This window comes from Calliphora vicina, chromosome 2 (genome assembly GCF_958450345.1).
Source record: "Calliphora vicina chromosome 2, idCalVici1.1, whole genome shotgun sequence".
NCBI lineage: Eukaryota > Metazoa > Arthropoda > Insecta > Diptera > Calliphoridae > Calliphora > Calliphora vicina.
The window spans coordinates 86,591,508-86,616,661 of record NC_088781.1 but is presented as its reverse complement, the minus strand read 5'-3'; the positions used below and the strand labels follow the sequence as shown (position 1 = coordinate 86,616,661).

Here is a 25,154-nt window from a genome sequence, read left to right as displayed (position 1 = left end):
CTTTATTTTGATTTTCAGGCGAAAACAATAAAGCAAGTTGTTTTATTTTTGTTTTTTTCTTTACTCACTACAGTTTGTGTCGGAAAGATACCTACCAATTGTTGTAAGGGAGTGCAAGAAAAGATAAGATTACTGTTTATTGTCGGTGTTTTGTTTAAGTTTTGAAATTTTTACAAATAAAGCTTAAGTGTCAGTAATTCTCAATCACTCTATGGTTTTATTTGTATAATATCTTTAGTTTTTCTAAATCCTTTTGGGAAAAGGTTTCCTGATGACCTGGCCTAAGCAATCAGTGAAATGCGCATAGGAACTAGCTTATCCCTAAACAATAAATTTCAGTGAATTTATCAATAAAATTGGGAATTTAGCATAAAAACAATTTTACTAAAATATTGATTCATTTAATTCGTTTTTTAGTTCGTTTTTTAACCAAAAATTACATATATTTTCATTAGCGGAATGTTTAATTTCAATTATATCAGCCAATGCTCTATATTGAGTGTTAATTGATTCAAATGAGTTTTTTTTCGTTTGGAAACATTTCCATTAAAAACGGAATAATACTATTAGTTTTTCCACTCAAAACATTTTCTGGAGAAAATTTGTTAAACCAGACCAAAATATCGTCATCGAAATCTAAACGTTCTTTTAAATTTTGTCAAAACTTTTTATTAAATTGTTTACAATTTTCTCTGAAATTATTTGCAATGTCGGTATCAATATGATTTGTGCGTATCAAATGAGTCTCGGGAGTACCACGGTACTTTTGAACATCAAATAGTATCAAAAAAAGTACGATGGTATCAATTTTGCCAACCCTGGTGACAAGTGAATGAATATTTGGTACTCTGTTAATTGTATCGTCTCTAAATCATTCAAAGAGTCAAATATTTCCTAAAACTGATATACACATTTCCAACTCAGATATTATTATGTCCTGTGGTTCCTATAAGGAACAAAGGGCCACCACAAACTGATTCCATTCAGTTCTATTAGATGATTTAGGCTTGATTTCCTTCCAGCTAAGACCGCTTTGTGTTATCTCGCATTCAAGTTGACGCCTCCATGTGTGCAATGGGCGGCCTCTTCTTCACGTATTACCCTGGGGTGTCCAGTCAATGGCATTTTTTGCTATATCTCCTGTGAACCTGAGCAAAGTATGACCAATCCATCGCCATTTTCGATTGAGTATTTCAGTATGGATTGGACGTTGATTTGTTAAGCTCCATAGATTTCCGTTTGCTATTGTTGCAGGCCGGAATATCCGAAGAATTCTTCGCAAGCATCGGTTGGCAAATACCTGTACAGCATTTATGTCACGTGGCAGCGCGTTCCACGTCTCGCTCGCATAGAGGAGAGCGGATTTGACACAGCTGTTGATCAACTTTATTTTGGTGTTGAAAGATATGACGGCTGATTTCCATATTGGACTTAACATGCCGAATGCTTGATTGGCCCTTGATATGCGGTATGCCACATCATTACTAGAGCCGTCATTGCTCGTAATGATACTACCAAGGTAACAGAAAGACGTTACATCGCCCAGGTCGACGTTGCGTATTTTAAACCTGTTGGTATTGATGGTGTTACATCGCATGCTTTTGCTCTTGGCGGTGTTTATCTTTAGACCAGCCTTTGCCGCTTCGATCTCTAGAGCCTTCAGTTTTGACACCATGTCTCTGTTGCTATGTGACAGTAAGCAGATGTCGTCTGCATATTCAAGGCATTCAAGGCGTTCATTGAGGCCCCATCTAATTCCTCTTCTAGATCGAATTGCATTACGTATGATAACGTCGAGCACAATGTTGAACAGCAAAGGCGATAATACGCATCCTTGCCTGACTCCTGTAAGGACTTCGAAGGGGTTACTTAAGATATTGTCATGCTCTACTCAAAGCAAACATTCTTATTTCAAACATTCTTATTGAGTGATTGGATAAGATTTATAAGTTTTGGTGGAATACCTTTACAAACAAGAGTGCTCCATATCGCGTCATGTCTTAAGGTGTCGAAAGCTTTTTTGAAGTCGATAAAGACCATATACAAAGGAGACTGACACTCGTTGGACTGTTCCGCAATCATCCGCAATGTATTGATGTGATCAGCACAAGACTTCTGTGGACGAAATCCAGTTTGCTCCTGCCGAAGTTCCGGCAAAATAGCTAACTTGTTCACTGCACTGAAAATTGTTATACCTCTCCCCGCTAAGATGAGGTCCATGCATCAAACAATGCTCTCTTTAGAAAGCAATTAGTTTTAATTTTAGCTATAATATTTAAACACTTATTGTTAGGCCTAATGATATAGGCAGATTCAATAAATAAAAAGTTAAATAAAAATACGAACATTGCTTTCGGTAATTATCTCAACATGTGTGTATCATAAAGCATTACAATGAACGAAATTATGATATCACAGCAAAGCAATCTTTATATTAATTTGTTACCTGAACATCAATCTTTCAATCAAAATGTAAATAGAACATTTTGATTGAACCATAGAGCAGAAACTAGAAAAAACTCAAACAAAAAAATTTTTCAAAATAATCACACGAGTGTTGTTTTTGTTTTCACATAATTTTTTCTACAAATAATTCTCACCACTTAGGTCCATAAAATTGGGAAGATGGGTTTGCATAATCTGTAGATAGTCCTCTTTTCGCATGATACCATCTACTAAATGCAGAGGGCCAACATGCGCCACCATGTAAAGCATTCCCAAACCATTATGTTCACTTGGTGTCTTTGAACACGTTCCCCGGATTTACGCCAGCAGTATTGCTTTCCATCTGACTGAATATGGTTAAATTTGGGCTCATCAGACCAGATAACACGTTTCCAATTATCAATGGTCCAATTTCTGTGCGCCCTTGCTAATTTCAAGCACGCTTTATCATTCTTATCGGACATTGCAGGTTTGCTTTTTTATCAGCTGAAGCATATCCGATGTCATGGAGCACTTTCTAGCATTGTTTTTCACATTTAAGACATCATTAGTCGAGCATCTGAGTCCTTTAATAATAATATTAAGCAAGTGACAAAATCTACTTTAATTTGCAAGAAACACGGTTTAAACTGCTCTACGAACAAGAAGAATAAAATAAGAACAAACATAACGGTAAATCTGCATGATTTCTGCTGATAAATGAAGTGGGAGAGCAAAAATAGGTGCAATTCATAATACTGTATATGGTCGTAAGTGAGTGAGAATTGAAGCCGGGACTTTATGGTACTTATGCTTTATTCTAAAGGCACTTTTAAAATTTTGTATAACAATGGACCTAGAAACATGAAATTAAGCATATACATATGGTCCTAAGTGAGTGAGAATTTTAGGGAGAGACTTTACTTTAGGTACTTTTTATACCCTTCACTTTCGTTTGTAATTTCCACAATATAATTTTCCGACCCTATAAAGTATATATATTCTGAATCCTTATAGATAGCGGAGTCTATTAAGCCATGTCCGTCTGTTAGTTGAAATCAATTTTCTGAAGACCCCAGATATCTTCGGGATCCAAATCTTCAATAATTCAGTCAGACATGCTTTCGAGAAGTTTGCTATTTAAAATCAGCAAAATCCGTCCATAAATAACGGAGATATGAGCAAAAATCCGAGACAACCTCTGAAAATTTCATCAAAAAAACACAATTTATTGCATGCTTTGACAAAAAAGCAACAAAACGTATGTTTGGATGGGTGTTGGTTTCATAGTATTTTTTTGTTTTTTGCGTTCTGTTTCGTTTGGCGTTGTTGTTGTTTTTTATACAGTAAAACGTATGTTTGGATGTGTGTTGATTTTATTGGTTTGCGTAGAAACGTATGTATGGAAGTGTGTTGGTTTGATGTATTTTGTTGATGCTTTGCGTATTTTGTTTTGTTTTTTGTATACCTCTCCAATTTTTACATTCCATTAGGTCGCCCTTCTTGGGAATGTTTACGATAATACCCTCTTTGAGCCGTGCATCCAATTCGTTAGTAGACCAGAAGGTTTGGATCAGTGGTTGTAGGAAGGACGATGATGTTTGGCTGTCCGCTTTGAGCATTTCAGGTGCAATGTTATCTGCTCCAGGGGCCTTATTTGCCTTTAAGGCTGAAACAGCCCTAAAGGCCTCAATTTGGATATCTTGTCTCACGCAATGGCTAGTGCAAGTACATATGCTTTCAGTAGCAAAGGGTGGGTTGGACAGCAATCTAGAGTAGTGTTGTCTCCATATTTCGAGTTGCTCCGACCGAGATGTTGTTAGCACTCCCTCGCTGTTCTTTAGGGGTTGCGAAGTTTTTTCCAGTTAGGTTTTTGGTGATAGCATAAATTTCTCTTGGTCTGTGCTCTTCCGCAGCTTTTTGGGCATCGCGTGCGAGAATTGTGTAAAAGCGTCTTTTGTCGCTTCTAGCGCTTTGCTTTACTTGTTTGTCTTGTTGACTGTAGACCTCCCTCAGCGCAACTTTCTCTGATCGAGTTCTGGCTGCATTGAGTTTAGATTTAGCATCTCTTCTGGATTGTATCAAATACCAAGTGTCATCAGATATCCATTGCTTTTTCCGTGGTGTTCTGTAACCAATATGCACTCTGGCGGCGTCCTCAAAATGAGCTTGGATGTTTGGCCATTCAGTAACCGGATGGGCGCGTTCGACATTTAAGCCTTCCTTAAGCTCCCTCCTAGCAGGGATTAGCAGATTCCTTACATCGTATTTCCTCGCTGATGTTTCGGGTCTTCGGATTGCAGCGACCTTAAGACGGATAGATGCTATTAAAAGGTGATGATCGGAAAAGCAGCCCGCCCCTCTTTTAGCTCGTACATCGAGAAGGCTTCTGTTGTCTACAATATTTAATGCGATCTTTAAACATGGAGTTTTTCCTTCTATAGACCAATAAGCTTGCTTATCGAAACTGTTTGAAAAAGTGTTCCAAAAGAAAATCATACCATTTTTAAATGAGAAAACGCCACGGAACAATCGAACAAGATAATCATATAACCGGAGAGATAAAAAAATCCTTTGAATTAAAGAAATATTGTTCAGCTATATTTTTGGGTGTCGCACAGTGGTATGAGAATAAAAAAAGAGGGAAATAAATCTGTAACTTCTAAACCCTTACGCCGATTTGAATGAAATTTCACATGCGCAAAGAGGAAGTGTAGTCGAGTTTAAGTTTTGAATTTGGACCTCATGGGCCCACCAGGAGCGGGACCAGGGGTTCCCAAAGTAGGACACCTCGGGTATGTTCAATTTTTAAAATGATCCTATTTCTTCGTTTATGTTCGATTTAAAAAAAACTACACTTATAGAATCTCCTCGTCGAGCACTACACTACAAAACCTCGTCGTAGCTATCAATTATCTCTTATAGCTTAGGAGATATTAGCATTTGAAAATTAAATTTTCAACATTTTCACCCACCCTACTCCAGTTTTTTGGTGACCGCGGTTCCAAATATTCCCCGATTTTATCCATTTTTCTTTTATAGGATTAACAATAGAATTTACCTAGCATTGTTATTTACATTCATAAAAATGTTGTTATGTAGGCAACATGTTTTATTATGAATTTCGATGTTAGGTAAATTCTCAGCGAGTTGTTTAGTTTTCCCTAATTTATTTGACACGTAAAAATCATAAGGTAGACATGTTATATATCAATGTATAGAGGATTTTGTCTACTTTTCTGTATATAACTTTTGACAATTAAAAAATTCATGGAATACTTTTTTGAAAAATATGACAAAAAATTTAAATATCTCCTAAGCTATAAGAGATAATTGATAGCTACGACGAGGTTTTATGTAGTGCTCGACCAGGAGATTCTATATGTGTAATTTTTTTTAAATCGGAAATAAACGAAGAAATAGGATCATTTTAAAAATTGAACATACACGAGGTGTCCTACTTTGGGAACCCCTGGTCCCGCTCCTGGTGGGCCCATGAGGTCCAAATTCAAAACTTAAACTCGACTAGACTTCCTCTTTGCGCATGTGAAATTTGATTCAAATCGGCACAAAGACCTGGTATATAAAATAAAGAATATGTGTAAATGAGTTAAACATGTTACTTTCACACTGAGGAGGGGATGCTGTCCACTTGTCACACTTAACAATGTTAATATACCTCAGTCCGATTATGTTACATTTTGGATTGGTATTCACTTAGATAGAAAACTTACTTGGCGCCGTCATAAAGAAACCAAGAGACTTCACATGAAGTCAAAAGCATCTAGTTTTCACTGGTTAATAAGTGACCAATCAAAGTTAAGCCTGAACTATAAAGTCACCCTGTATAAAATCATTTTAAAACCAATTTGGACATGTGGAATCCGATTGTGGGGAACGGCAAGTAATTCCAGTATTGAGCTTATGCAGAGGGCCCAGTCGAAAATTCTTAGGACCATGACGGGTGCACCATGGTACATAAGAAATGAAAACATCCACAGGGACTTGGAAGTGCCACTAGTGAAGGATGAGTTTAAGAAAGTCCGCGATAAATATATACTGAAACTGCAATCCCACCCAACTCCGCTTGCTCGGCTTTTCGCACAGAGCCAAACCAGATCAAGGCTTTGTAGAGGAGATCTACCACCCGCTAAGATGAGGTCCATGCATCAAGCAATGCTCTCTTTAAAAAGCAATTAGTTTTAATTTTAGCTATAATATTTAAACACTTATTGTTAGGCCTAATGATATAGGCAGATTCAATAAATAAAAAGTTAAAAAAAAATACGAACATTGCTTTCGGTAATTATCTGAACATGCGTGTATCATAAAGCATTACAATGAACGAAATTATGATATCACAGCAATGCAATCTTTATATTAATTTGTTACCTGAACATCGATCTTTCAATCAAAATGTAAATAGAAAATTTTGATTGAACCATAGAGCGGAAACTAGAAAAAACTCAAACAAAAAAATTGTTCGAAATAATCACACGAGTGTTGTTTTTGTTTTCACATAATTTTTTCTACAAATACATTCTCACCAATTAGGTCCATAAAATTGGGAAGATGGGTTTGCATAATCTGTAGATAGTCCTCTTTTCGCATGATACCATCTACTAAATGCAGAGGGCCAACATGCGCCACCATGTAAAGCATTCCCAAACCATTATGTTCACTTGGTGTCTTTGAACACGTTCCCCGGATTTACGCCAGCAGAATTGCTATCCATCTGACTGAATATGGTTAAATTTGGGCTCATCACACCAGATAACACGTTTCCAATCATCAATGGTCCAATTTCTGTGCTCCCTTGCAAATTTCAAGCACGCTTTAGCATTCTTATCGGACATTGCAGGTTTGCTTTTTTAACAGCTGAAGCATATCCGATGTCATGGAGCACTTTCTAGCATTGTTTTTCACATTTTAGACATCATTAGTCGAGCATCTGAGTCCTTTAATAATAATATTAAGCAAGTGACAAAATCTACTTTAATTTGCAAGAAACACGGTTTAAACTGCTCTACGAACAAGAAGAATAAAATAAGAACAAACATAACGGTAAATCTGCATGATTTCTGCTGATAAATGAAGTGGGAGAGCAAAAATAGGTGCAATTCATAATACTGTATATGGTCGTAAGTGAGTGAGAATTGAAGGCGGGGACTTTATGGTACTTATGCTTTATTCTAAAGGCACTTTTAAAATTTTGTATAACAATGGACCTAGAAACATGAAATTAAGCATATACATATGGTCCTAAGAGAGTGAGAATTTTAGGGCGAGACTTTACTTTAGGTACTTTTTATACCCTTCACCTTCGTGAGAAGGGTATATATAAGTTTGTCATTCCGTTTGTAATTTCCACAATATAATTTTCCGACCCTATAAAGTATATATATTCTGAATCCTTATAGATAGCGGAGTCGATTAAGCCATGTCCGTCTGTCTGTTAGTTGAAATCAATTTTCTGAAGACCCCAGTTATCTTCGGGATCCAAATCTTCAATAATTCAGTCAGACATGCTTTCGAGAAGTTTGCTATTTAAAATCAGCAAAATCCGTCCATAAATAACGGAGATATGAGCAAAAATCCGAGACAACCTCTGAAAATTTCATCAAAAAAACACAATTTATTGCATGTTTTGACAAAAAAACGTATGTTTGGATGGGTGTTGGTTTCATAGTATTTTTTTTTTGTTTTTTGTGTTCTGTTTCGTTTGGCGTTGTTGTTGTTTTTTATACAGTAAAACGTATGTTTGGATGTGTGTTGATTTTATTGGTTTGCGTAGAAACGTATATATGGATGTGTGTTGGTTTGATGTATTTTGTTGATGCTTTGCGTATTTTGTTTTGTTTTTTTGTTGGTGTTTTGTTTCGTTTGGCGTTGTTGTTGTTTTTTATACAACAAAACGTATGTTTGGATGTGTGTATGTTTTATTGCTTTGCGTATTTTTTTTTTTGTGTTTTGTTTTGCCGAAAGTGGGCAATAAACATATGTATATACGAATGATTATAAAAAATAATAATGTATCCACAACAAAGGTGAAGGGTATATCAGATTCGGCATAGCAATTTTGCAATTTCTTCACCAATGAACCTAATATCAATGAAATAAGACCATGTGGTCCTCTTTCTTTCATGGGAAATAAGACCAGAATAAGAAAGAAGTGCAGTAAAGCCATTATGGTATTATAGCACTATATAAACTTTTTTGTTTTCTTAAACGATTTATTTTATTTTACAAAACAAGAAAGGTCAAAAAAACAAATGGGAATGTTTCAAAGTTTTTCCAAAAAAAAAAAAAAACTTTCACTACAAAAAATATTATTTAGGCCCCTATTACCGTTTACAACAGTTGTATTTTAGTGTTGTATTTTTTAAAATGCGATCATGATTTACAACTGTATAGTTGGTTCTACGTACCGGAATGTCCCGAAGAACTTCGGTCAAGGGCTGTCAACCCAGCAACAACAACTATACAATTGTAAATCATGATCGCATTTAAAAAATACAACACTAGAATAACAACTGTTGTAAACGATAATCGGGGCCATGATATCATAATTGGGGCCTTAATCATTTATTTAGAAGAAATCATTTATTTAGCGAAGCCGCCTGCCGCTTTCCATGGAGGAGAAAGTCCCTAAGAGCGGCCGCAGCACAGTGGGGGGTCTGAAAAAAAACTGGAAATAAATCTGTAACTTCTAAACGAATAGCCCGATTTTAATAAAATTTCCCATAGCTATAGAAGGAAATTTTATTCAAATTTCAGTTGAGTGTGGGCTTATAACACCATGGGGCCGAGCCACAATGCCCCAATGTGGGCCACCTCGGGTATATCAAAAATTAAAAATGGTGCCAATTTTTTATATATATGGAATCGACAAGACGAGATCTACAAAAAACAAAATTTTATTTACCTACCTTGGTCTGGTTTTTTGCTAATGACGGATCTAATTCTTTCCCGATTTTCTTTAAAATAATTTTTGGAATTAACAAGACATGTAGAAGAAATTAAGTTATGTGCATTCAAACTTAAAAAAAATAAAAAAGTCGTTTAAATTATACAGAAAATAAGAAAAAGATAGATAGTGCATTTATATTTTTCTGAAAGACAACACTTCGGGAAATATTATAATCAGGGCAACCAAAAATATGCTCTAAAAAAAGTGTTTTATGCGCATAAAATATGCACTTAAAAACGAAAAATATGCTCTTAAAATATAAAAAATATGCACTTAAAAATAGTTGGTTATTGTTTGATTTCAAAATTTCATTAAAAAAACATATATGAAGTAAATAAAATATTGAGCTCATAAATTATAATTGGTTATTATAGGATTATATTTCGATTTTAGTGAATTTGGCACTACATGAAAATAGTTTGATTCAATTCATTTTATTATATTTAGCAATAAATTACTATGTGTTTACTTAAGTTTTAAAATTTTTAAACTAAATCTTTGTTTTAGATTCCCGAGTTTCTTAGACAATCTTAATCAATTGATTTGTCTCATCTTTTAAACTGCCTAATACTTCAAACTTTTTTTTGGTAATTAGTGGCATAATATTTTACTTTCTCAATCCATGTGTCCCAATGTTTATAGGATCCCTACTGAGGATGTACCCAATCAATTTCTCGAAATGTTTCTATTCTATATGAAGCTTTAAAAACTTTTTTACCATTTAAATAATGTTTCAAAAACTCTATGAATAGCCTGTGTCATTTTATGGTAAAAACTGCAATGGATTTTGGAGCATTCATCATGTGTCTAGATTAATATCTGAATACGGCTTCTAAAATTTAAATAGAATTATAAAAAAGCCTTACAATAGTGGAATGACTGCAATTAAACAAATATAAAAAAACTTTTTATTCAAGTTTTATCATTGGGACTCAAAATTCCCATGTTTCTTCCTTTCTTATCCATTGTATCGTCTATCGATATCCACGTATATTGTTTTTTAATGATTTCTTAATAACTTTTTTTATTAAGAAATACATATATCAATGGGTTTTGAACGCGAAATTTTCGATGGATCTTAATATTCTGAACATCTGTTGAATACTTATTCAATTTTACATTAGTGGTAAACTATTAATGCCCAACCATAACTGTCTCAAGCTGCCTTAAATTCCTTCTTTTAAATGTATCCAAAAATGTGTTATGAAGTTGCCCATAATAACATACAATTTTGGAATTTTCTTTTAATTGTTTACGTATTTTTACTGTTTGTTAAATTTTAATATTTGTGTGTGTATATTTTTAATTTAATTGAAATATATGGAAACTAAGCACCCTTAAGTCAACGAAAATTCTATGAAGATAAGTCGATTATGGGTACTTTGTTTTTGTATTTAAGTAGCTTTGACCAATTATCATTGGACCTCAACAAAATAGTAAAATATAGAAATGAAAAATTATAATACAAACAATAAAATTATATCAGGAAAATAAAATAATGAAAAATAAAAGAAAATATGCAGTTATGAGTTAAATATGCAAAAATATGTTATAAAACGTAAAATGTGCTAAAATATGCAGTAATGTATATTATTATTATATCTAAAGTTATGTCTAAAAAGTGTCCAGAGGGAAGATAATGTTTCCAATTCTGGTTCTTGCATTAAAATGGAAATATTTTATTGCATTCCAGTTATGAAAACACTATGCATATACGTATTTACATTAAAAATAAATAAAATAATGATATAACTTAACTTAATACGACTTTAATTAAAAACTAGAGTATAAAAAATTATATAAAATATGTTTCACTAATTAATTGGAATACGTATTTACTTTTTTAAAAAAAAATCACTAGTTATTGCACTAATTCTATAACTTTAAAAAAAAAATTATTTATTGGTCCACTTTTAACAAACACTTCAATTACAAATATAATTTAAATTAATCACTAATTATTTAATAAAACTTTATTTATCACTATTTGATTTGAACTTAAGTTAAAACACACACTTTTTATTTAACACAACCGATGATTTTAAAATTCATAAATATACTGAGTATTGTCATGTTCTTCTTCTTTCTTTTAATATGTTAATAGTAAAAAGTCGGTATTAATGTAATTTGTTATTGTAAAATTTGTCACTAACCAAAAATAATATTCTTTTGTATACTAAAATGGATCGTTTTTGTATCATAATGTACTTTTTAATATTATCTATTAAGTTAATTTCTAGGGATCTTTGTTTGCAACTAAAATGTACTTTAAGATGTGTATAATTCGATAGTAATGTAATTTGTTGTAAAATGTTTTTTAAACGCTGAGTAACATTTTTGCGACACAAAAGAGACAAATTTTAGTATACATATCGAAAATATAACTTCCAATTGCTGGCAGGGTATGGACCCGAGTGAGTGGGAATCCACAAGATGCTGCTTTTTTGGTACTTTTTGAATTTTCTATAATAATGGATCTATAAACATGAAATTAAACATAAATAGTCATTGGCATATATGGTCCTAAGTGAGTGAGAATTGAAGGCGGGGACTTCTTTATTCGAATGGTACTTTTTGTGATTTTTTCACCAATGATCCTCGAAACATGAAATATGTAAAGCTTATATTGACCCGAATGAGTGGGAAGAGACTGTTTTTTGTACTTTTTCTATATTCTAATGGTACTTTTTGTGATTTTTTCACCAATGATCCTCGAAACATGAAATATGTAAAGCTTATATTGACCCGAATGAGTGGGAAGAGACTGTTTTTTGTACTTTTTCTATATTCTAATGGTACTTTTTGAATTTTTCTAATAATGGGCATAGAAATATGAAATTAAGCGTATATGGTACTAAGTGAGTGATAATTCAAGGTCATATTTCATAGTACTTTTTCTTTATTCACCAATGAACATAAAAAAAATGAAATAAAGATTATATGAACCTGAGCGATTGTATATACAAGTGGGGGTTTGTGGTACTTTTTCTTTATTTTAATGGTAATTTTAATAGGAAGCAGATTTAATGGGACGATTAAATATTTTGAAAATTATGTACAAACGTAATCTGTTAATCAAATAATTTGGTAAGTTAAGATGTTTCATGCTACATAAATAACACATTTTTCAATTGTACATTTGTATACTTTTATTTTAATATCAAAATATATGCATACGAAGTAGCGGGTAATATTCTAGTATTTAATAAAGCTTGAAATCTACCCAAATCCTCTGGATTTGGCCACTTATTAGATAACAGTGGCCACATTCGATAAAGAAGGAGGGTTACGGCAGACCTAATCCAAAGAGAAGAAGAATTTCAATTTAATCAGGGCAATGTCCGGAACTAGCTGCACTAATTAAATAATAATTATTATATATAAGATTTGAAATAGTTATTGTTAGTTCATTAAGTAATAAAGATAAAATAAATAAAAATTAAAAAAAGGGTATAAATATAATTGATAGATTAATTTAAATATGAACGACAAAAACTTACCCGCTATTAATAATAACAACAAACATTTTTATTTTAAGATTAAAATATATTTTCTATTTATTATAATTGTATGTTTTATAATATTTAACATTTAAACATATTGTATATTAATATTATTGTCAATAATTACGTTATTACGTTTATATTTTATTTGTGTATTTTTTATATTTTCCGAAATAAGTGTGAGCACTATAAAAACAAATAGATTCCATCCAGTATATGGCTATTCCAAAACATGAAGTGTATGAAAGGAGCAACTGAAGAGCAATAGGCTCGCTTGCATTCCTAAAAATTGTTTATGGAATAGTTGTACAAAATACCTAGTTATCACACTTGCTTCTTCAAATATTTCCACAATTTGTTAATAAATATTTACACAATTTGTAAATAAATATTTTCAACTTTAGTGGAATTAAGGTTTTTATATACATTTCATACTTATCTACATTTTGTATCATCATAATTAAAATAATAACAATTTCAGTGCTTGAATTAATAAACTTGGTTGAACATTAACATATATTTTTGGACTAGATCATGTACTTTACTACCGTTGTATTGTATTTTTTTTTAAGAATAATTTGAACATAAAATTGTGCGTCAATAAGACCATGGTACAAATATCAAATTCTGCATACCTAAGTAGAAAATTATTTATAAAGCTTTATAATACCTAATTAAAATTTGCCTGTTATGATTGATGTTAACATTTGCGGGCCATATTCTTGAATTTTCCATAGTAGAGTGAAATTATTTTTGTGTCACATATAATTATAATAATTATAAACATATGTATATGCATTGAATAATTTTAACCCCAAGTGCTATTAAGGGTTAATTTAAATTTTTGTACTGTTATACTAGACTTCATGTTATATTTTTCTTAAGTTTCATCAAAATCGGCCCAAAAATGTGTAACATTTCACTATCTTTCCCAGTGTTGCCAATTCATGGTGAACAAAAAGGGCTAAATACTTAGAAAAAAAAAGGCTAAAAAAGGGCTAAAAAAAGGCTAAAATTTTTAATTAAAAAAATACATACATTTGACACAAAAAACAACTTAGAATGTTACATTTTGCTATGCCGAATAGACAAACAAAAATGTATGAATATAACACACGTTCAAATGCAAGAAAATAAGAATATTTATTCCTGTATGTTGATCCTTAACTTTAAAATAACTTAATATGGGGCCACACGTATATCATATGCCGATGTTTTTCAAGCCTCGTATTTATCACCTGGCCTGCAAAATGCTCCTATGCAAATTTATTAATATGACAAATTATGTATAAAATAATCCTTTGTGATAACTTCGATGGAGAATATTTTGATAAGTGAATATATGGCAAATATGCCTCTCATGTAATGCAGAAAAAAAATATTCTAAAAATTATACACGTCGCCGGACAGAATTAATTTTCATTGGCAAAAACATAAATTTTGCCATTAGTTAGTAAACATATCAAAACTAAGGTAGCCAAAATATGTAAACATAAATATTTAATTTAAATTTGGAAAAAGTTAATTTTCTATATTTGATCAGATAAAAATTATCATACCTAAGTTATTATCGATAATGAACTGAATTTTTCTTTCTAAATTGGTTGGATTGTAGTCTTTGAAAACGGTATACTACATGTCATGTGTTATAAAATATTTGTTAAAGTACTATATTTACGTCAATACATCGCCCAGATAAAGTTAAAAGTATTTTCTTTAACCCTATATATGATTTTATAAACGCCCGGACTCGCGCTTAAAACATTAACATATTTATTAACAATTTTTATTTAAATAACGTACATTTTCTCTATATTAGTTATGGTATGTTTTTAATGTATGGAAGGTCCAACCATTTGTATGTGCTTAAATTGTTTACTGGTTCAACATTTTTAGTTAATTTTTGACATAATATCCCTGCCAATTTTTTTGAACTGATTTTACTAATTTTCAACAGCTAAAATTTCAGATCATTAGAGTAAATATATAATTTTCATTAGAGTAAATATATATGGCTAAATGAAAATAAAAAAGGCTAGAAAAAAGGCTAAAGGCTAAATTAATTTTTTTGTGGCTAAACAAGATTGAAAAGGGCTAAATTTAGCCCAAAAAGGGCTAAATTGGCAACACTGATCTTTCCATTAGAAATTCCAAATATTGAAAAATTTGACCTTCTCGATTAAGGGTTGACGTTTTCCGATTTTAGTAAAACATTCAGGCTATATTTAAAATTACATGGACTATAATATTCTGAATAGGTTTTACTTAAAATTCATAAAAGCAAGGAAATTCGGCTCATTCGCCAAAATATGGTAAAAAAATTAGTTTTTCTCGAAAATCGCAAAATTTAAATCGCATGTACGGAAAAACTATAGGAGGTATTGTCATAATTTTTTCATATTTTTATTACCTATTATGTTCTCAATAAATCTCAATGTGTTGATCAAAAAATTCTGAAATTTGTTTAACAAAATTTTTAAAAGTTTGAAATTTGAGTTTTGAAACTGCCGTTAAAAAATTTAAACTTTTTTGGTTATATCTGCGAATCCAAATTTTTTTGTTCTAGTGGCCTGAGAAACGTTAAAGGCCTGGCGATTTTTTAATAACTTTAAATTTTTTTAACCAATTATTGTGTTTTATATCTTATTACGTACGAATTTCGATTCTTTTAAATTAAGTTGCAAAAGAAATTATTTAATGGGAAAATTTTTAAAGGAACTGGAAAAATTTAATTGTTTCCCTTAGTAAATGCACCTCAAAACTTCAGCATTGTTGCGGCACCAGTTAACGTCCTAATATTTTACACAACGTGTTTCTACAATACATAGAACAATTCTAGAAATTCTCAAAATTCGCAATTTTATTTTTTTTGGAGCACTCTAATGTACATATGGTCGGCGAGATAAATACGGATCTGAAAATTGTAGTCAGACCGAGTCAACCAATTGAAATTGAATAACGAGGATACAAAGAATGATCACGCAGAATGTTTTAAATTTCGACAAATAACACAAAATGTAGGTGAGTCGCTAGCAACGTCTACGTTACATTCAAACAGGCTGTAACATCGTGTGACTATGGCGCATTTCTAGACAGATATCATAAAGCAAATGATATTTGGAATCGAATCCCATATTATTTGCGGTGTAGTGATTGTCAAACAACCGGGAAATTTTGTAGAGGCCTCTTCCAAAGAATTAACATAAGTATCTACGAAGGTAGTGAACACAGGTGACAGTGTAACAACGGCACAAACATGTAAATTAGGTTTTATACCCGTTAAGACGAACAACATGCGAAACAAATTGCTATGGTTGTGGTGGTCGACATCACGCAAGGACTGCAAATTCAAGAAAGCAAAATGCTTTACATGAGGTAAGTTGGGTCATATTAGCAAAGTTTGCAAATCGAATACGAGACAAATGACAGATAAGTGTGATCTTCTACAAACATTGCAAGTAACAGCTGTTAATGCTGGTGCGATCGCAAAATTGTCGCCGAAATCTATCAACAAAACCATATTCTATAGAAAATCTACAATTATTCTTGGACTAGGCTTCGCATTATTCGAATTTTATTCCAAATTTTGCTACATTAGATATATCTCTTCGTGATGTAATGAAACATTTAGTTTTTTATTGGAATAAGAAAGCAGATTACAATAAGATTAAGAATTTCCTTGTGTCACCTCAAGTTTAGAAAAACGGGCAATGGGGCTGCTCAATCTCATCGCTTGCCTGATAATCCGGAACGTCCAATTACCTATGGGAGCCGTACCATGAATTCAACGAAACAACGATACTCACAAATAGACAAAGAGGCATTGACGATTGTGTGGGCCGTCCAAAAAATGGTCAAATATTTATATGTGCGTTATTGGACCCTGACTACTGATCACAAACCACTTGTTCAGATATTACATCTTAGTAAAACTTTGCCGGTGTTATGCATATCTCGTATGTCGATTTATGCTGATTTCCTATATAATTTCGACATTTTCCACAAGACCTTGAAGAACATCAATGCCGACTATTAATCTCGTATAACCCCGTCAACAACAACGATCAAGCAGGTAAATCCTTTTCAAGATACAACTAACGAATAAGATGGTTTCGACAATTTATTATTCGACTGGTTTCCGGTGACAGCAGAACTCATTACTAAGAAACCATAAATATACACGTATTGGAAAAATTCTTCAGTAGCTGAAAAGTAGCGAGAGCTGGTTATAAGTCACCAGAGATAAACTGCAAACGTTATGGTGTACAACTGTTGAACATCGCATTGTAATTCCTTCTAAATTTCATGAGGATATATTAAGGGAATTACACGCAGCTCACTTGGGAGTAGTAAAGACGAAGGGCATCGATCGCTCGTTTGTTTACTGGTCTGATAGATAAGGACATTGAAAAGATGGCGATGGAATGTAACCAGTTCGCGAAGTATGCTAAGGTGGTATCCAAATTTAGGGTCCATCATTGGGAATACCCCAAGTCCCCGTGGGAACGTGTTCACATTGATTATGAGGGGCCGTTCGAGGACCGACGCATTTTCTAAATGGTTGGAGGTTAAAGATACACTGTCCATTACAGCGGCTGCAACGATATTGTTACTAGATGATGTATTTGCAACGTATGGTGTTCCATTAATAATTGTATCGAATAACGGAAGAATTTTTCCTCGGCTGAATTTAACAACTATTCGGCAGAGTAGGCGTTAAACACCACAAATATGCTGCCCCATTTCATCCAGCAAATAACTAGTTGCAGAAGATGAGTGAAATGCAGACAGTAAAGAATGTCCTAAAAGCCATGTGTACGACAAAAAATGTTCTAAGGGAAAACTTGAACGAATTATTGAGACCAGGGATGGCAAAGTTGGTACAATTGTACTTTTTTTGGTACAATTCGAAGATGAAAAGTACCATGGTACACCAAAGACTTATTTGGTACAATTATTTATAGCTTAAAAAATAAATTTTAAATTTGTTTTCATTAATTAATCTTGGTCTCATTAATGAATAAAATGTTAATGAGTTTGATCTTTGAAGTTATAGCAATGTTTGTAATAGTTGTTGAAATAGGAAATAAATTACTTCAGATTATTAATATTTTCAATGTTAGACATTTTTGGAATCGCCTGAGAAAAACAGTTTTCATGAAATGAAATTTTGGCAGTAGGTTCCCCTCTCACCGCATATATTAATATCTTATAAACCAATACAGATACAAAAAAACATTTAAAATATAGAGTAGATATTCCAAACAGTTTTAAGCCAATAAACACAGAAATAAATTTTTAATATTTTTCTTTGGTTATCAAAAAATGCCAAACATAAATTTGCTATTTTTGAACTAAGGAGTAAAAATCATTAATATTTGGTACTTTTTCATAAAATACAGTTTGATACATTGTTCAAGATGGTAAAGGAAAATTGGTACTTTTTCTTCTAATGATACTTTTTAACTTATCGATAAAAAATTTAAAATCAAGGATTGGGAGCTTAATGGTATAAAAGTACCGAAAAGAGAGACCTTTTTTAATTTTCTGTATTAATTTACCTAGAAAGATTAAACAAAGCGTAAAGGGCTATTCTAGTCTTATTATAAATCCATATCAGTTAAATTAAAGAAATGTTATGCCTATTTAAAAAATACAGAATAACTTAAGCCTCTGATACACGGTTGTTAGATCTTACAACGTTGTCAGAAAAATGTTCAATAAATGATAAACAACCATATGTTTCAACATAAGTTCACATGGTTGTGTTAACCATTTTCTGAGCATTTTTCTGACAACCGTGTACACTAGTGTGTCCCAAAAAAAGTTTACTTTTTTATTTCTGAAGAGTTTTGGAGGTCGCCCAAGTCGAGTTTTTGTCAAAAATCGTGTTCGTCGGCATTTTTTTGAATTTTCATCATAACTTTGTTAAAACCCACGATTTTCTTTACTTTTGAGGAAACATTTTAAAAGAAAAATGTCCAAGCTTTATTTTTGTGTGCAAAAACTATTAGTTTTTGCAATGAATTGGCTTATTAAGGTGCCCTACATTAGAATTTTTCGTGATTTTTCCATAAATTTTGTAAATAACGCTTTACGCTTTTTTAAAACTTTTATGAAAATTAAAAAAAACTAACAATGTAGTTTAAAAGATCAACTAATTCTTAATAATTTAGGGACAAACATTTTTGAATTAGCTTTTAATATATATAATTATAGTTTGTCCGGATGTTCCTATGTATGTCCTATTCTCTTTCCGCAACTTTCTGAAGCCATCTGATGACATAGGCAGCTGAAATGTGGCATACTTAAAGTACTTTCTCTGCGGAAGATCATAACGGAGCCAGATTTTTGAGTCTATGGACGGCACGCGGGGCTTTTGATTTTGACCATAAACCTCCCTATATAATTACTTATTTTTTGTAGGGAATTTTTATATTTTCTAGATTTTCGGCCGATTTTAATATTTCTCCATATAACTCACTATTTTTTGTAAGGGGATTTTACTTTTTCACAACTTTCTGAAGCTATCTGATGACATAGAAAGGGAATAACGGAAATGCAAGTAGTGTCGGTCATGCGGATAGTCCAAATGGAGCCACATTTTATGTTTCCTGATATTCACTACAATTTTTTACTCTGCAGTTATATAACTTTGAAGTTCCCAGTAATGACACATAAAAAATATTAGTAGTACCACATGTTAAGGGTGACTATTTGAACTGATTTCAAGATCCCATTCACGGAGCGGTCAGTAGTATATCCCTGAATGAATCCACACTCATCGCATGGTTTCATTTAAATTAAAACAACATTAATGCCCGAAAATATTATTACTCGGTTTTTAATAAGAAGGCTTGTTGGCAAGTACGAAAAAGAGGCGGAAATAGGGTATGTATACTGTAAGTGTATCTGAAGGTGAAAGATACTACCTTAAACTTATGATGCTTCATATTCAAGGTGCAACTGGATTTGATGATTTAAAAACAGAAACTGTAAATATGTTGATAAATTATTAAAAACATTATTGAAAACTGAAAATCCTTTTGAAGGCAAGGTCTTACTGCTTAGTGGTGATTTTCGCCAATGTTTGCCTGTGGTGCCACATGCTCACAAGGCTGATGTTGTACAAATTTCATTGAAGTACTCAGTTCTCTGGTCAAACTTTAAATTTTTACCACTAAAAATCAACATCCGAGCAGTGGACACGACATATATAGATTGGCTTTTAAAAATGGGCAATGGAGAGCTAACATCGGAGTTTGGAGAAGATGTTATTGAAATTCCAAATGAAATGATGGTTCAAGACTCAATTGTAAAGAGCGTTTTTGGTGAAAAATTTAATTCTTCTACAGTAGAAAAGTATTCAAAGTCTGCCATTCTTTGCCCTAGAAATTATGACTTTTGGCAAATCAACGAGGAGGTATTAAACCTTTTAAAGGGCGAGCGTTCCACATACTTGAGTATTGACACAGTAGAATGTGTCACCATCTGGTATGCAGCCTCATAAATTAAACCTCACGGTCGGTGCTATTGTAATGCTTATGCGGAATTTAAATAAGAGGAGAGGACTATAATGGTACAAAATTACAGGGAATTTTTCATAACAATAAATAAAGCACAAGGTCAGACGTTGGAAAAGGTGGGCATTTTCCAGAGCAAGATCCCTACATGATGTTAGTGTGAAAGTGATTCATGAAGATGGGAAGCAGGGTATGCTTCGTAAGGGCAGTTTCACAGTATTCTCAATGAATATTGTCTATATTTGCTTTAAATCGAAGTAACTAAAGGAAATTTAAGTCAATTTTAGTTATTGCTTTTTGTTATGTATGAATCAAAGGAAAACCAGGCTATTAGCTGATATTCACTATGCAATATGGTTTCGGGGGAAGTATTACAGGAGACAAATTGATCAAATTCGAGAAACGAATCAGCACGAAAGAGGACCACAGAATAGCAGGATTTCGACTGCCCGCCAGAATACTTGTCAAACAACAACAATGTAAATGATTCTGCCAATGATAATGCTCCACAGCACTTTCAAACACCACTGAGGATCGGGAAAACGGTTTGAGTACATTCCAAAATGAGGAACGGAGCGAGTATTTTAGGGAGCGTAGAGTGGAAAAATTTTATAAATACGTTATTGACAATACTAGTTTACTATCCTTAGTGCTATAGAAAGTATATTCCGAGACCGTACGAAGGCTGAAGAATTGGTGATATTCTATACAAAAATCCATAGATGTCTTTAATCAGGTAATGCTTCTTCCAGAAACTTTCCAACAAGTTTCCAAACAAGTTATCAAGAGTCTTAGATAATAATTGTATTCTAGGCCAATATCGTCACTTTCCCTTCGATTAAAAGATATTAAGTGGTTGTGATTGTATGAAGAGAAGTTATTTTTTTAATTGGTCCGTACTCCGTTCAACTAAACAGAATTGGGTATTTAAAAAAAAACATCTGAAAAGTGACAGTTAAATATAGAACATATGATCAAATGTAAACAAAACAGAAGAAATACACAAAATTTTATTTATCCAGGGGGCCCATCAAAAACTTCGCTTACAAAGCTACAATTGCTACCAAAGTAATGTGTTTTTTAATAACTTACTTTTTAAGTATACTGTTTTTGTTTACTATAAAATAAACAAACAAAACAAAAAAAGTGTTACTTTTTTTCAATTTGCCCATTTTTTTATTGCATGATTATTTTTAGAAAAACCGAAAAGAAAACCATTATTTGACGCACAATAAAATAACTAAGCAGTGGTGTAGTGTGTACAACAACAGACTAGCAAACGGATGGTTGATGGTTCGACTCTTGGCTGCGACTTATTTTTTTTTTATTTTTTGTGTGCAAATACAAAATTCTATAAATAACTCTACCAACAAAACAACTTATTTCCGGCCAAAATATATAGTCGAATCGTCAAATTCCCCTTATTTTTCGGCTTATTTGTAAGTAAAGTTTTTGCTGGGTAACTCCTTTCGAAAAGAAATTCGTTCGAATTTGTATGCTTTATACATTGTATTTCGAAAGCGTTTCGTTTCGATTTACATAATAACTAAGCTAAGCTTTACAATACATGGATATTTGTAAAGCTTAGTCTACAAAATATGTTGAATCAGCTTGTTGTTGAAAAATTTGCTACCAGTGTCAACATATCGTGTAGACACAACATTGTTCCAACATACGTATGTTTAATCACATATGATGGGCATTTGTTGACAATTCCAACAAACGTATGTTTACAAATTTAGCATATCGTCTACCATATTTTTACTTTTTAACAAATTTCCTTCGTTTGCTGACAAATATGTTATTTATTGAAAATTGTTTATAAACTTTTAGCATATGGCAAATTTGATAGCATATCGAGGGTTTATATTCAAATAGTGCTATCAAACATTTTCTCGAAAATGAGTTTTTTATAGCAACGTATTCCCTGATTAATTTGTCATCTGTCATTTTAATTTTTAAAAAAAATTTGTCCAATGCTTTTTTTTCATAAAATTTGTATTGTGCACACAACTTATTTTGTTAGTAAAAGAGTGCTATCTACATATGAATATTTGTGTATATAATAAAATAATAAAAGTAGTTTTTTATAAAATATAAAATTAGACGACACTAGAAAACCTACATTTGAAAAGTTTTGGAGTACGTCCTGAGAAAGTAAGCAAGTTTTTTAAAAGACCAACGTAGACAGCTTCCTACAAAAAGAAATTCTGTGGAAAATTCTATTAAGCAGATTAGCTTTATGTATAAACTTTTTTACAACCACGAATTTCTTCACCTATTCAACTAAGCAATTGTAAGCATTTACAAGAATTGAAGTCTGTTATTCCGAAAGAATATCAATATTTTCATTATAATTTAAAACATGCGGGTAAAGATTAATTGTTTGTTGCATTTTAGAATTGTTTAATATAAAATTAATTAACTATTATTTCAAATTCTTTTAACATGGTAACGTTTTTTCTTAATATTTTACTTATTCATTATATATTAAATAATATTTTCTTTAACAAATAACTAATTATTTTATTAAAAACTCGTGTTACTTACATAAAAACCTCAAAGTTTTCATTAAAGTTCATTTTTATTTTTGTTGAAATAGTGCTATCTGCTTATTTCACTGCTCGATAAAATTTCAACTTGTAAAAACTGCTATCTAACATATAAGCGCGAATATCAGGAATTAATAAAACATTAACATTTTTTTTGAATCAGCTATACTTATTAAAAAAGTTATCAGCAGATAAAAACAAGTAAAGAAGTATGTTCGGCCAAGCTCGACCATATAGTACCCTACACAATAATTTATTTTCGTGAATGATTTTCGGAAGAGGGCATTATATGGGAGCTATGACTAATTACACGGTGCTACGATGGAAAAAAAACTTGGAAAACGGCCTAGTATGGGTTATAGGTCTCGCTGAGTACACTACAAATTGTCTCTAAAAATTTTAGAAACACCCTCAAATTCAGAAGTCATTCTGAAAAAAACCGTTTTCAGTGATGTTCGTCGACTTATCGACCTGTAGCTTAGTCAGTTATTGTTCGACTTTAAATTTTTTAACGGGTTTGGAAAGAAAACTGATTACGCTTTAAAATGCCGTGCATTTTTTGATGCATTTTTAAGTTATAATTATTGTTTTTGTTAAGAATATCTAAAAGAAAAACAAAATTTATCAACTTTTTTGATACGAAAGTTTATACAAATTTGTACCAACATATATAGTTCTTAAAAAAACATGGTTTTAATTATTCAAATCGGATGAAAATTCTAAAAGTTATTCAACTTTTAATTAACACCATTTTTAGTATTTTCTCCCCCAGCGCACAGTGGTTTAGAAACTTTTTTTTGGAAATAATTCGGTATCTCGGGAACTATTGGAGATATTATTACAAAATTTCACATGGTTAGAGCTGAGGTGTTTTTGAGTTGAATTACATTTCTTCAGCTTCCTAGGGGTAATACGGGCCAGTTTGTGCCCCCTCAAAGTTGGTCACCTCGGGTCTCAAAATTTTAAAAAAAAATCCCCAAAAATTCATTTATGATCCGAATGAGCTGAAATTTAAAATATAAATAGAGGATATGAAAAAATGTACAAATTTGTCAAAGCGGGCAAGGTTTGTGGAACTTCTGAGGAGTAAATAAAGGCTTTTTATATAAGTATTTGATACTGTTGAAAACATTATGACCTGAGGATTGATATTTTAGTAAAATTAAATAATTTTATAAAATTTTGGGACTTCATTTACCTTAAAAACTAAAAAAACTTTCATATGGTGATTTTCCACGAATAAAAATATAAAATTTGATTTAATGTAAAATTTTTTTTTGGAATAATATCTCCAATAGTTCCCGAGATACCGAATTATTTCCAAAAAAAAAGTTTCTAAACCACTGTGCAGCGCATATAAATAAAAATAAACAAAAAACTGTAGAAAAAAAATATTCGTAAAATTTTGAATTTACAAGGTAAATTTTTTCGAACTTTTTTCAAAAAAATTTAATAACTTTTGCAAATATAAACACTGTGCAAAAAAGAATAGGTTTTCATAGAAAAAAATTAAATTAACTATTGTTGAATATGAAAAATTACGAAAAAAAAATAAAAAATAAAGCGAAACTTTTTATAAAAACTTACGCAATTTTTCTTGATATACATATTGTGCAACATTTTATGAAAGCTTAATTTTTTGTCTATCCATAATTGTTTAAAAGTTTGAAATCGGTCTAAAAATGTGTGAGTTAGAGATACTAAAGTACTACGACCTACCCTAAAACAGTTTTTTCAAAATATCTCAAAATTTGGAAAAACAGCATGTCCTCACCTAGGCCTACAACCCCCATGAGGTCGCTTTTCAAGTTCTGACAAAAAGCGTAATTTTGTAGCAGAGTGTTATGGATCTATCGCCATGAAATTAGGTCGTGTGATTTATATGGAAGTTATTTCTGTTGAATTTTGTGTTTATACCAACATTTTTAAGAGATTTATGCTCATTAAAGGGATTTTCGGAAGAGGTCATTATATGGGAGCTATGACTAATTATGGACCGATCATCATAAAATTAGGTGAAATTAATTCAGTTTATATCAAACTTATTTGGAGCAAAATTTGTGTAGATACATATATAAATTAACGATTTACGACCGATAAAGTATAATTTCGGGAGAACATTTGTATGGGTGCTAGGTGAAATAATGGAACGATTTCAGTCATTTTCAAAATTGCGACTTGT

General features: G+C 31.9%; 2 protein-coding genes across 2 annotated transcripts; both read right to left on the bottom strand.

The window, feature by feature from the left end:
• Window positions 1–1,090: 1,090 nt before the first annotated feature.
• On the bottom strand, window positions 1,091–1,675 carry LOC135950631 (uncharacterized). Its single transcript, XM_065500162.1, has one exon. It carries the CDS (start codon window positions 1,673–1,675, stop codon window positions 1,091–1,093), a length of 585 nt encoding a protein of 194 aa, XP_065356234.1.
• A 2,125-nt stretch (window positions 1,676–3,800) lies between these two features.
• LOC135950630 (uncharacterized) lies at window positions 3,801–12,920 on the bottom strand. The gene is made up of 3 exons (XM_065500161.1): window positions 12,895–12,920; window positions 4,408–4,891; window positions 3,801–4,262 (listed from the first exon to the last, which is right to left on the bottom strand). Exons 1-3 carry the CDS (start codon window positions 12,918–12,920, stop codon window positions 3,801–3,803), a joined length of 972 nt encoding a protein of 323 aa, XP_065356233.1.
• Window positions 12,921–25,154: the final 12,234 nt, after the last annotated feature.

What these genes read in the sequence shown, in the direction of transcription:
- LOC135950631 (XM_065500162.1), bottom strand. Translation starts at nt 1,675, where the DNA reads ATGGTGTCAAAACTGAAGGCTCTAGAGATCGAAGCGGCAAAGGCTGGT.
- LOC135950630 (XM_065500161.1), bottom strand. Translation starts at nt 12,920, where the DNA reads ATGTTTGTTGTTATTATTAATAGCGG. An exon ending in GTTGTTATTATTAATAGCGG is followed by an intron (nt 4,892 to 12,894) that starts GTAAGTTTTTGT and finishes TTTTTCAAACAG; the next exon opens with TTTCGATAAGCAAGCTTATT. An exon ending in ACAGTCAACAAGACAAACAA is followed by an intron (nt 4,263 to 4,407) that starts GTAAAGCAAAGC and finishes CAACCCCTAAAG; the next exon opens with AACAGCGAGGGAGTGCTAAC.